The sequence below is a fragment of the Pristis pectinata genome, chromosome 5 (assembly GCF_009764475.1).
Source record: "Pristis pectinata isolate sPriPec2 chromosome 5, sPriPec2.1.pri, whole genome shotgun sequence".
Classification (NCBI taxonomy): domain Eukaryota; kingdom Metazoa; phylum Chordata; class Chondrichthyes; order Rhinopristiformes; family Pristidae; genus Pristis; species Pristis pectinata.
The window spans coordinates 7,590,703-7,602,823 of NC_067409.1; the positions used below are offsets into that span (position 1 = coordinate 7,590,703).

The following is a 12,121-nucleotide window of genomic DNA, read 5'->3' on the forward strand; positions in this document are numbered from 1 at the left end:
ATGCACATAGCAATAGTGATTCTACACATGGTGCCAAGAGGTCGGGGTTACAATACTAACTGTTGACATGTACAAACACAGGGAGTAAAATATATAATCTGAACCTCCCAATTTCTTACTAAGTGAACATAATACAAAAGAATTTGAAAAGAAATTTGATTATATGTAAAGAGAACCCCAAAATTTTTTACAGAAATTAAAGAAGGATGGCGGTATGGTTTTGCCTAACTTTAGATTTTACTACTGGGCAATTAATATTAGATATTTAATTTTTTTGGACACAAGATTTAGATGTAATTCAATGTCCCCAATGGGTGTATCTTGAGCATGAGTCTGTGCAAGGGTTTTCATTAGCTTCTATTTTAGGAGCCTCTAAATTGAGTAAGCAAACGATTAACCCAATAACTAAACATACAATATGAATATGGTTTCAATTTCGTACATTTTTTGGATTGAATAAATTCATTTTATCAAGTCCTATCCAATCCAATTTTTTCTTTCAACCGTCCAGAATTGACTTAGCTTTTTCTTTATGTAAAATGAAGGGAATAACATGCTTTCATGATCTATTCATTGATAATTGTCTTTTGAACAGTTGTCTAATAAATGCAATTTGTCTAGATCACATTTTTTTCGATATTTACAGATAAGAAATTCTTTTAAAGATATTTTACCTACTTTTCCGATACCACATAAAATTGAAATTACAGAAAAAATTTGAGGTTTTGATCCTTATCAGAAGGGCTTGATAGCAATAATTTATGATCTGATTATGAAAATACATCTAGAAACACTCTCATGTAAATTCTGTGGTTTTAAAACAGCGCCACATTCATTCACAGTGTTACACCTTGAGCGAACATCTTTAGTTCATCTGAGGGTGTCGTTGTATTAACTGCAGTGTGACCACCTCACACCAGGTGGCGACAAATCTCCACATGCACCGTGGAGTAAAACTTCCACTTCCTACCCTCCACCAAGTACCCTCACCCGGATTAAAATGAATGGGGTATATCGTGTTGACAGCTAACCGCTGCAGGAGGGCTGTAGGTGCATGCACCACCAGTGCAGTGCATTGCAACGGGGAGTACTGGAGGGCAAATGTGGTGCAAAAGGGCTTTGCAAAATGTACTGAGGCAATGGATACACTTCCTATCTGGCCCCTCAGCAGAGTGCCAGCTACAACGATTTCAAAGGCATCACCCTACCTAGACTTAAAAAGGTAATTGAAGCTTTTTTAATTAATTTTCCAAGTGTGTGTTAAGTAAATTGATTGTTTTATTTTTGAACCAATAATTTTAATTAATATCATATATTCCTTGCATTTAGTGTCATAGAGTCATCCAGCATGGAAGCAGGCCCTTCAGCCCAACTGGTCCATGCCGACCAAGATTCCCATCTAAGCCAGTCCCATTTGCCTGCATTTGGCCCGTATCTCTCTAAATCTTTCCTGTCCATGTACCTGTCCAAGTACCTTTTAAATGTTGTTAATGTACCTGCCTCAACCCACTTCCTCGGGCAGCTTGTTCCACATACGGACCACCCTCTGGGTGAAAAGGTTGTCCCTCAGATTCCTATTAAAACTCTCCCCTCTCACCCTAAACCTGTGCCCTCCAGTTCTTGATTCCCCAACCCTGGGAAAAAGACTGTGTGCATTCACCCTATCTATGCCCCTCATGATTTTATCCATCTTTATAGGATCACCCCTCATTCTCCTGCGCTCCAATGAATAAAGTCCCAACCTGCTCAACCTCTCTCTATAACTCAGTCCCTCAAGTCCTGGCAACATCCTCGTAAATCTCCTCTGCACTCTTTCCAGCTTAATGACATCTTTCCTATAGCAGGATGACCAAAATGGAACACAATATTCCAAATGCGGCCTCACCAATATCTTGTACAACAGCAGTATAATGCCCCAGCTTCTATACTCAGTGCCCTGACTGATGAAGACCAGCGTGCCAAAAACCTCCTTCACCACCCTGTCTACCTGCGACACCACTTTCAGGGAACCATGTACTTGTACACCAAGGTCCCTCTGTTCTACAACGCTCCCCAGAGCCCTGCTGTTCACTGTGAAAGTCCTACCCTGGTTTGTCTTCCCAAAGTGTAACATCATTAGAGAGATTTTATACGGTGACGGGACCTCTAAAAGCAGGAAGATTCGGGGTGGGTGTGGGTGAAGTCTTAGATTCTGCCATCTGAGGTCTAGGTGCAGCTCGTGAGCTGCTTTCCCTCACGAAGCTCTGCTACGCAGAGGCTGGGGTGGATGGTAGGGGCTATTTGGCTGCAGAAGGCAGCACATTAACTGGCATCCAGAGATGGACAAGTCTATGGGGACCTGGCCCGATGTATCTTCTGGGGTGTCGATAGATAAGGGTGCAGAGGGAGGGTGGGGGAAGTGTGACTAGAACATAGAACATAGAACACCACAGCACAGTACAGGCCCTTCGGCCCACAATGTTGTGACGACATTTTATCCTGCTCTAAGATCTGTCTAACCCTTCCCTCCCACATAGCCCTCCATTTCTCCATCATTCATGTGTCTATCTAAGAGTCACTTAAATGTCCCTAATGTATCTGCCCCCACAACCTCTGCCGGCAGTGCGTTCCACGCACCCACCACTCTCAGTGTTAAAAACCTACCCCTGACATCCCCCTTATACCTTCCTCCAATCACCTTAAAATTATGTCCCCTCATGTTAGCCATTGTCACCCTGGGGAAAAGTGTCTGACTGTCCACTCGATCTATGCCTCTTATCATCTCGTACACCTCTGTCGTCACCTCTCATCCTCCAAAGAGAAAAGCCCTAGCTCACTCAACCTATCCTCATAACACATGCTCTCCAATCCAGACAGCATCCTGGTAAATCTCCTCTGCACCCTCTCTAAAGCTTCCACATCCTTCCTATAATGAGGCGACCAGAACAGAACACAATACACCAAATGTGGTCTAACCAGAGTTCTATAGAGCTGCAACATTACCTCACGGCTCTTGAACTCAATACCCCGACTAATGAAGGCCAACACACCAAAAGCCTTCTTAAGAACCCTATCGACCTGCACGGCAACCTTAAGGGATCCAAGGACGCGGACTGGGGGGGGAGGGAAAATATATCTGGCATTCAGAAAGAGGAAGCTTCTCAGCGGTAAGACCCATGTTTTGCTTTTGCAGGGACGCCCACAATTTGCGTCATCATCTGGACTGTGCTGCGTCTGCACTTTGATGACTCAGGGTAGGTTTGAACACCCCCCCCCCCCCGAACATTTAACGGATTGGCGACGAAGGGAGGGGGAGGAGGTGCGGGTGTATGTGCCCCAAACTCCCAATCATTGTCAGCTCCTTCACCAATGACCTTCACCCCATCATAAGATGAGAAATGGGGATGTTCACTGATGGCTGCCCCCCGTTCAATTCCCTTGACAACTCCTCAGCAAACAAAGCAGCCCCCGTGCTGCCTACATGCAGCAAGATCTGGACAACATTCAGGCTTGGGCTGGTAAGTGGCGAGTAAATATTGAGAGTCATAGAGTCATACATCACGGAAACAGGCCCTTTGGCCCAACTCATCCATGCCAACTGTGTTGCCCAGCGAGCTACTCCCATCTGCCTGTGTTTGGCCCATAGCCCTCTAAACCTCTCCTATTCATGTACTTAGCTAGATGGCTTTTAAATGTTACTGATGAATCAGAATCAGAATCAGGTTTATTATCACTGATGTATGTCATGAAATGTGTTGTTTTACAGCAGCAGTACAGTACAAGGCATAAAAATTACTATAAGTTACAAAAATAAATAAATAGTGCAAAAGAGGAATAACAAGGTAGTGTTCATGGGTTCATGGACCGTTCAGAAATCTGATGGCGGAGGGGAAGAAGCTGTTCCTGAATCGTTGAGTGTGGGTCTTCAGGCTCCTGTACCTCCTCCCTGATGGTAGTAACAAGAAGAGGGCATGTCCTGTGCGGTGAGGGCCCTTAATGATGGATGCCACCTTCTTGAGGCACCGCCTCTTGAAGATGTCCTCGATGGTGGGGAGGGCTGTGCCCATGATAGAGCTGGCTGAGTCTGCAACCCTCTGCAGCTTCTTTTGATCCTGCGCATTGGAGCTTCCATACCAGGCGGTGATGCAACCAGTCAGAATGCTCTCCACCGTACATCTGTGGAAATTTGCAAGATTCTTTGGTGACATTCCAAACCTGATCAGACTCCTAATGAAGTAGATCCCCTGAGATGTTGACGCCCATGAACTTGAAGCTGCTCACCCTTCCCACCACTGACCCCTCAGTGAGGACTGGTGCGTGTTCTCCCGACTTCCCCTTCCTGAAGTCCACAATCAATTCCTTGGTCTTGCTGACGTCGAGTGCGAGGTTGTCTTTGCGACACCACTCAACCAGCCGATCTATCTCACTCGTGTACGCCTCCTTACTGCCATCTGAGATTCTACCTACAACAGTGGTGTCATCGGCGAATATGCCCGCCTCGACCACTATTTCTGTCAGCTCATTCCAAACACGCAGCACCCTTTGCGTGAAGGAGCTGCCCCTGATGTCCCTTTTAAATCTCTTGCCTCTGATCTTAAACCTCTGCCCTCTTGTTTTTAGCTCCCCCTCCCTGGGATAAAGACAATGTGCTTTCACCCTGTCTGTACCCCTCAGGATCTTATCAGGTCACCCCTCAATCCCAGGGGATACAAGTTCTAGTCTACACAACCTCTCCTTGTAACTCAGGCCCCCAAGTCCAGGCAACATCCTGGTACATCTTTTCTGCGCTCTTTCTAGTTTCTACCAGAAACGAGAATTTGCGACGCAAAAGTGCCAGACAATGACCATCTCGAGCAGGACAGAGTCTAAGCACCTCCACTTGACATTCAATGGCATTCCCAGGACAGGACCCCAGCATTAACATCCTGGGACTCACAACTGGCCAGGAGCTCAACTGGACCAGCCACATAAATGCCACGGCTACAAGACTCATCTCCTGACATCCCAATGTCTTCACATCATCTGCAAGGAATGTGATGGGACACTCTCCACTTGCCTGGATGAGGCGAGCTGAGCTCCCAACAACCGTCAAGAACCTCTACAGCGTTCAGGATAAGCAGCCTGCTTGATAGGCAGCCCGTACACCATCCAAAACCCTCACTCCCTCCACTGCTGGCTCACAGTGGCTGCAGTATGTACCGAGTGCACTGCAGTTACTCACCCCCAGGCTGCTCTGACAGCAGCTCCCAAACCCACAACCCCTACCGTCAAGAGCAGCAGGTGGATGGGTACACTCCAAGTCACACCATCATATATCACCGTTCCTTCATTGTCACCGGGTCTGAATCCTGGAACCCTCTCCGGGTGTGGGAACACCTTCATCCGAACTGTCGTGGTGCGTCAAGATGGCGGCTCACTGCCACCTTCCCAAGGGCAGTTAGGGATGGGAAATAAATGCTCGCTTGGCCAGCGATCCAGGGCTTTTTAAAAAAAAATGTCCTGGGTGTGTTATTATGTGTTATTATGTAGTTCTAATAAAGAACTACAGTTCCCAGTAGGCAAAGCAAGGGGCCACATTGGGGAGCAGGAAGTGGCTGTAAAAAGAGAGGGAAAGCCAACCAGTCTGTCGTTGGTTAATAAAAATATTCAGAAGTTAAACCCACGTGAAGTTTGTCTCTTGATGAAGAACAAACATAACACTGGGATGTCTGGACAGCAACCGCCTGACTCTAACGTCTCGTCTTTTCCCTGTTTCCAGCTGCTGGGATACCAATGAACACCGAGCCCTGTGGTGGGTGATTAAAGGGCCGGTCATTGCGTCGATCATGGTAAGGAACAGAACAGCAGGCAGGGAGAACGGGGCACAGTCAGATCCCAATAACGATAACTCACTCCCTACACTGGGCCGGAGGGACTCAGGGACAAAGAGGCAGTAAATTGGTTTGTAATTGTCACATGTATCAAGATACATCTTTGTTACAGATCATTTCATCACATCAGTGCATCGAGGTAGTACAAGGGAAAACAATAACAGAATGCAGAATAAAGTGTCACAGTTACAGTGCAGTGCAGGCAGACAATAAGGTGCAAGGCCATGACGAGGTAGATTGTGAAGTCAAGAGTCCATCTTATCGTATTAGGGGACCGTTCAATAGTCTTATAACAGCGGGTTAGAAGCTGTCCTTGAGCCTGTTTTCAGGCTTTTGTATCTTCTGCCCGATGGGAGAGGAGAGAAGAGAGAATGACCCGGGTGGGTGGGGTCTTTGATTATGCTGGCTGCTTTACCGAGGCAGCGAGAAGTGTAGACAGGGTCCATGGAGGTGGGGCTGGTTTCCGTGATGTGCTGAGCTGTGTCCACAACTCTCTGCAGTTTTTTGTGGTCCCGGGCAAAGCAGTTGCCATACTAAGCCGTGAGAGGATAGGATGCTTTCTATGGTGCATTGATAAAAAAATGGTCAGGGTCAAAGGGGACATCCCAAATTTCTCTAGCCTCCTGAGGAATTAGAGGCGCTGGTGAGCTTTCTTGGCCGTGGCGTCTACATGGTTGGACCAGGACAGTTGATGTTCACTCCTCGGAACTTGAAGCTCTCGATAACAAAGCATTAAGAAAGCAAACTAAATTCTGGGGTTCACCTCTAGAGTGGTGGAGTTAAAAAAAAGGTTATATTAAATACTTGGGTAGCACAGTGACCCAGCTGGTAGAGCAACTGCTTCACAGCGCTGGAGACCTGGGTTCGATCCTGGCCTCCGCTGCTGTCTGTGTGGAGTTTGCACGTTCTCCCTGTGACTGCGTGGATTTCCTCTGGGTGCCCCGCTTTCCTCCTGCATGTGTTTGGTTGGTAGGTTAACTGGCATTACAAATCGCTCCTCGTGTGTGCGTGAGTGGCGGGGGTTGACGGGAATGTGAGGAGATTAAAGTGGGATTAACGTCAGAATAGTGTAAGGGACTTTGACGGTTGCTGTGAACTCCAGGATTCCCTGCTGTGTCTCGACATCTCTGTGACTTTGAGTGGTCCAGTTTTGTATTGGAGTGGTCTGCACCTGTGACATTATTTCCAAAAGGAACCCAAGTATTTTAAGCACTTTACGCACTCTTTCTAAAATGCTTCGTGCATTTCAGTGGAAGGGCCAGTACCACTCTCGACCTCCGAATCTACCTCGTCACGGCCTTACACATCTGCCTGCATTGTAACTGTAACACTTTATTCTGTGACACAAGAGATTCTGCGGGTGCTGGAATCTGGAGCAACACACACAAAGTGCTGGAGGAACTCAGCAGGTCAGGCAGCATCCGTGGAGGGAAATAAACAGTTGACGTTTCGGGCCGAGACCCTTCATCAGGACTGGAAAGGAAGAGGGCAGAAGCCAGAATAAGAAGGTGGGGGGAGGGGGAGGAGCACATGCAGGCAGGGGACAGGTGAGTTCAGGTGAGAGGGGGAGGTAGGTGGGTGAGGGAGGGGGAGAAGACGTAATAAGCTGAGAGGTGATTGGTAGAAGAGGCTGAGGGCTGAAGGAGAGGGAATCCGGTAGGAGAGGGCAGTGGACCATGAAATAAAGGATAGAGGAGGGGAGGAGAGGAGATGGGCAGGTCATCAAGGTGGAGGAAGGAAGCCACAGGAATAAGGGAAGACAAGGAGTGGGGGGTGGGGGGAGAAAAAGAAGGGGAGGGGTTACTGGAAGTTAGAGAAATCGATGCTGAAGCCATCAGGTTGGAGACTCCCCAGGCGGAATATGAGGTGTCGTTCCTCCAACCTGCGCCTGGCCTCAACGTGGCAGCAGAGGAGGCCGTGGACAGACATTATTCTGTATTTTGTTATTGTTTTCCCTTGTACTACCTCAACGTACTGATGTGATGAAATGATCTGTATGGATGGCATGCAAAACAAAGTCTTTCACTCAGTACGTTACAATAATAAACCAATCTGCCAATTACCAGTTACAACTCTGTCCATAAAATCTGCATATGGCTTCTTTTGTACAACTAACAAGGCACCATTAGGTACAAACGACAGGTTAAGTTAGTGGTTAAAGTTAAATGGGTGGTGCAGTGGTCAAATTACTAGTTAGATTTCTTTCTTTTTTATTAGTCACATGTACATCGAAACACACAGTGAAATGCACCTTTTGCGTAGAGTGTTCTGGGGGCAGCCCACAAGTGTCGCCACGCTTCCGGCGCCAACATAGCACGCCCACAACTTCCTAACCCGTACATCTTTGGAATGTAGGAGGAAACAGAGGAAACCCACGCAGTCAGGGGGAGAACGTACAGACTCCTTACAGACAGCGGCAGGAATTGAACCCGGGTCGCTGGCGCTGTATTAGCTTTACGCTAACCGCTACACTACCGTGCCTGGCCTAGCCCAGAGAGCTGCACTGAAAATACAGAGTCAAAAAGTCATGGAGAGATACAGCACAGAAACAGGCCCGCGCCGACCATCAAACACCCATTTATACTAAACATATATTAATTCCACTTCTATTCCCCCACATTCCCCAGATCTTACCACTCATCTCCACAACAGCGAGAATTCACAGCAGCTGATTAACCTACCACTGGCATGCCTTTGGGGTGTGAGGGGAAACCAGATACAGCAGTTCTTACGATAGCTGTACGATAAGGCAGCATGGTAGTGTAGCAGTTAGCATGACGCTATTACAGCGCCAGTGACCCCGGTTCAATTCCCGCCGCTGTCTGTAAGGAGTCTGTACGTTCTCCCTGTGCCTGCGTGGGTTTCCTCCGGGTGCTCCGGTTTCCTCCCACATTCCAAAGACGTACGGGTTAGGAAGTTGTGGGCGTGCTATGTTGGCGCCGGAAGCGTGGCGACACTTGCAGGCTGCCCCCAGAACACTCTATGCAAAAAGATGCATTTCACTGTGTGTTTCGATGTACACATGACCAATAAATAAATATCACGTCAAATGTCATCTGTGCCACCCTGAGTCCAAATCCCACTGTGGTTACGATATGGAATTTAAATTCATTTAACAGCTTAAACCTAACCAGGTTTGGAGATGGAGACTAGGAAAGTCTGATCAACAATCGACTGCTTTCAGAGCAGACTCAGATTAGTTTATTGTCATACACACCAGCGTGCAATGAAAGTCTGCGCTCGCGTGAAGCTGACGGAGTAAGCAGTGTCCGTGTGGGGTGTGATACTGTTGGCTGATGCTTTGCTTTGTGCCTGTCACCAGGTGAACTTCGTCCTCTTCATTGGGATCATATTTATCCTTGTGCAGAAACTTCAATCACCTGACATGGGAGGCAACGAGTACAGCATCTACTTGTAAGTGATCGATCTCTAACCTCACTTTGGATAAAGTCTGGATGGCTACAGGCTTTGGAAATTGTTCCTGCTTCTTGCACCAGGTTTAGGGCTCACCTGCATCTTGTTACGTCTTTGATATTCGACGCGAGGCTGGGTTGAGTGGTTGCCGTTTCCTAAGGGAAGTCTGTCTTCCCCCTCACCCCACCCCCTTCTGCCCCTTCCCCTTCCTCTACCTATGTCTCTCTATCTCTCCTCCCCACCTCTCTCCCCCTCTCTCTCCCCTTTCTCTCTCCCCCCCACCGTCCCTATTTCCCACTCTCTCTCATACACACACTGTCTCTCCTTCCCAAGGCAAGAGTTCAACTCTCTGAACACTGCCTCCCTCTCAGCCAATGGAACTCACAGAGGATGGGTCACCAATTTCACAGTGCATCCAATTGATTGATTTATCAATGCCACCCACTTCCCACAACCTGGACATCCATGGCAAGGCCAGTTTTCAGTGCCCGTCTTGAACTGAACCCTTGAACTGCTACAGTCCTTTCTCATAGTCTTCCAGCATGCGAGGCCATGTGGCCCATTAAGTCTACGCCAACTCTCAAAGCAGTCCCATCAATCCCACTCTCTTCCCCAGTAATTCAGTTCCTCCCCACATTCCCGTCAACTCCCCCTGATTCACCTGCACATGAGGGGCAATTTACAGCGGCCAATTAACCTTCCAACCCGCACGTTTTTGGGACGTGGGAGGAAACCGGAGCACCCTGGGGAAGACCCCACGCGGTCACAGGGAGAACGTGCAAACTCCACGCAGACAGCGCCCGAGGTCAGGATCGAACCCGGGTCACTATAGCCTGTGAGACAGAAACTCGACTAGCTGTGCCACTGTGCCACCTATCTCCTACCGTGCTGTTGGGTAGTGAGTTCCAGGATTAAGACCCAGTGACAATAATTTTTTGTCCCCATCATAAATCAAACCCTGGCATCTACTCTAGATATAAGCAGCAAATTTGATCCTTTAATCATTGTGTGATAGTGCAGGCAATAAATCCCGACATAATTGAACAGGTACATCAATCACTTTCATTAAAACATAACTTTTCAAGTTCGTTGTACAAGTGAAGATAAATCTTGGGCCAGGCTTAGCTGTAACACTGATCCCTGTCACTTATGCACCCTCCCACTGAAAATCTATTTGCCCTTTAAGTTGCTTTGTGCGTTGATACTATTACAGTGGGAGAAACTGACATCTAAGACCTCAATGGGTAGGTAAAGCAATAGATTGTTCCCCTTAATACCTCAAACTGAGAGATTGCGGAAAAGAAAGATGAAATTGAACAGACAAATTCAAAGTCAGATAAAAGACAGGGAAAGAAAGGTCCGGAGAAATGTGAGGCGGTACACTTTGGAAGGACAAACTCCAAAGCGGACTACAAGGTAAATGGCAGGATTCTGGATAGTGTAGAGGAGCAGAGGAATCTGGGGATTCATATCCACAGATCACTGAAAGTTGCCTCACAGGTAGATAGGGTAGTTAAGAAACCTTATGGGATATTAGCTTTCATAAGTCATGGGATCGAGTTTAAGAGCCGTGAAGTAACGATGCAGCTCTACAAAACTCTGGTTAGACCACACTTAGAGTACTGTATTCATTTCTGGTCACCTCATTATAGGAAGGATGTGGAAGCATTGGATAGGGTGCAGAGGAGATTTACCAGGATGCTGCCTGGTTTAGAGAGTATGGATTATGAGGAGAGACTAAGGGAGCTAGGGCTTTACTCTTTGGAGAGTAGGAGGATGAGGGGAGACATGATAGAGGTGTACAAAATATTAGGAGGAATAGATAGAGTGGACAGCCAGCGCCTCTTTCCCAGGGCACCAATGCTCAATACAAGAGGGTATGGCTTTAAGGTAGTGGGTGGGAAGTTCAAGGGAGATGTCAGAGGAAGATTTTTCACCCAGAGAGTGGTTGGTGCATGGAATGCGCTGCCTGGGGTGGTGGTGGAGGCTGATACATTGGTCAAGTTCAAGAGATTGTTAGATAAGCATATGGAGGAATTTAAGATAGAGGGATATGTGGGAGGAAGGGGTTAGATAGTCTTAGGCATGGTTTGAAGGTCGGCACAACATGGTGGGCCGAAGGGCCTGTATTGTGCTGTACTGTTCTATGATTCTATGGATAAAGAGAGGGGGCAAAGAAAAGCTTAAAATAAAATGCAAATATTTCAATTTTGGTATTTAAAATTATTGAAATATTATTTCAAATTTTGCATTTTAAAATCTTCAAATGCAGAAATGAGACTCTATATTTGCAATTATTTCTTCCCAGAACCATAAGGCTGCCTGACAGTGATTGGCAGCCTGTCTTTGAAAGGGGTTACTAATACTGTTAATATTGAGACTGAATGCCATTGAATGCAAGCTAAGGACGAGCAGGCAAGATCCCAAGCCAGGAGCCAATGGCACATCATCGTCGCAGTTTTCGGTACTATGTGCTTGTTCCAGGCCAAGGTTCCTGCTTCTCTCGCTTATCAATAATATTGAACACCATTAACCTCACTGTTAAACTGAGAGCACAATCTAAATTGCTATCGACTAACACATGAATAAGTAAGAATGGGGAATGCTTGGGGATGCTCAGCAGGTCAGGCAGCATCTGTGGAGAGAGAGACAGACAGAGACAGAGGTAATATTTTGGCTTGATGGCCTCACACCCCTCTACGAATAGCCATTGGAGGAAAGTAGGGCAATCCTTCTGGAAGAGGACTGGAGTTTCGAGCCAGTCTGGTGTTGTACAGAGAGCAGCATCCACCTGCTGAACCATTTATGAACCATAAATCCCAGAGGGATTGACTATCACAGCGCAAGGGGATCTTTCG

The 12,121-nt window shown here is 47.1% G+C and overlaps 1 protein-coding gene across 3 annotated transcripts in view; it reads left to right on the top strand.

Moving 5' to 3' along the window:
* LOC127570154 (pituitary adenylate cyclase-activating polypeptide type I receptor-like) overlaps positions 1 to 12,121 on the top strand; it is a 229,968-nt gene that overhangs the window by 136,825 nt on the left and 81,022 nt on the right. For all 3 annotated transcript variants that reach the window (XM_052015398.1, XM_052015400.1, XM_052015401.1), the window contains exons 10-12: positions 3,173 to 3,233; positions 5,738 to 5,807; positions 9,172 to 9,263. In XM_052015398.1, the coding sequence (XP_051871358.1) occupies positions 3,173 to 3,233; positions 5,738 to 5,807; positions 9,172 to 9,263 (223 nt within the window). The remainder of the gene's footprint in view (positions 1 to 3,172; positions 3,234 to 5,737; positions 5,808 to 9,171; positions 9,264 to 12,121) is intronic.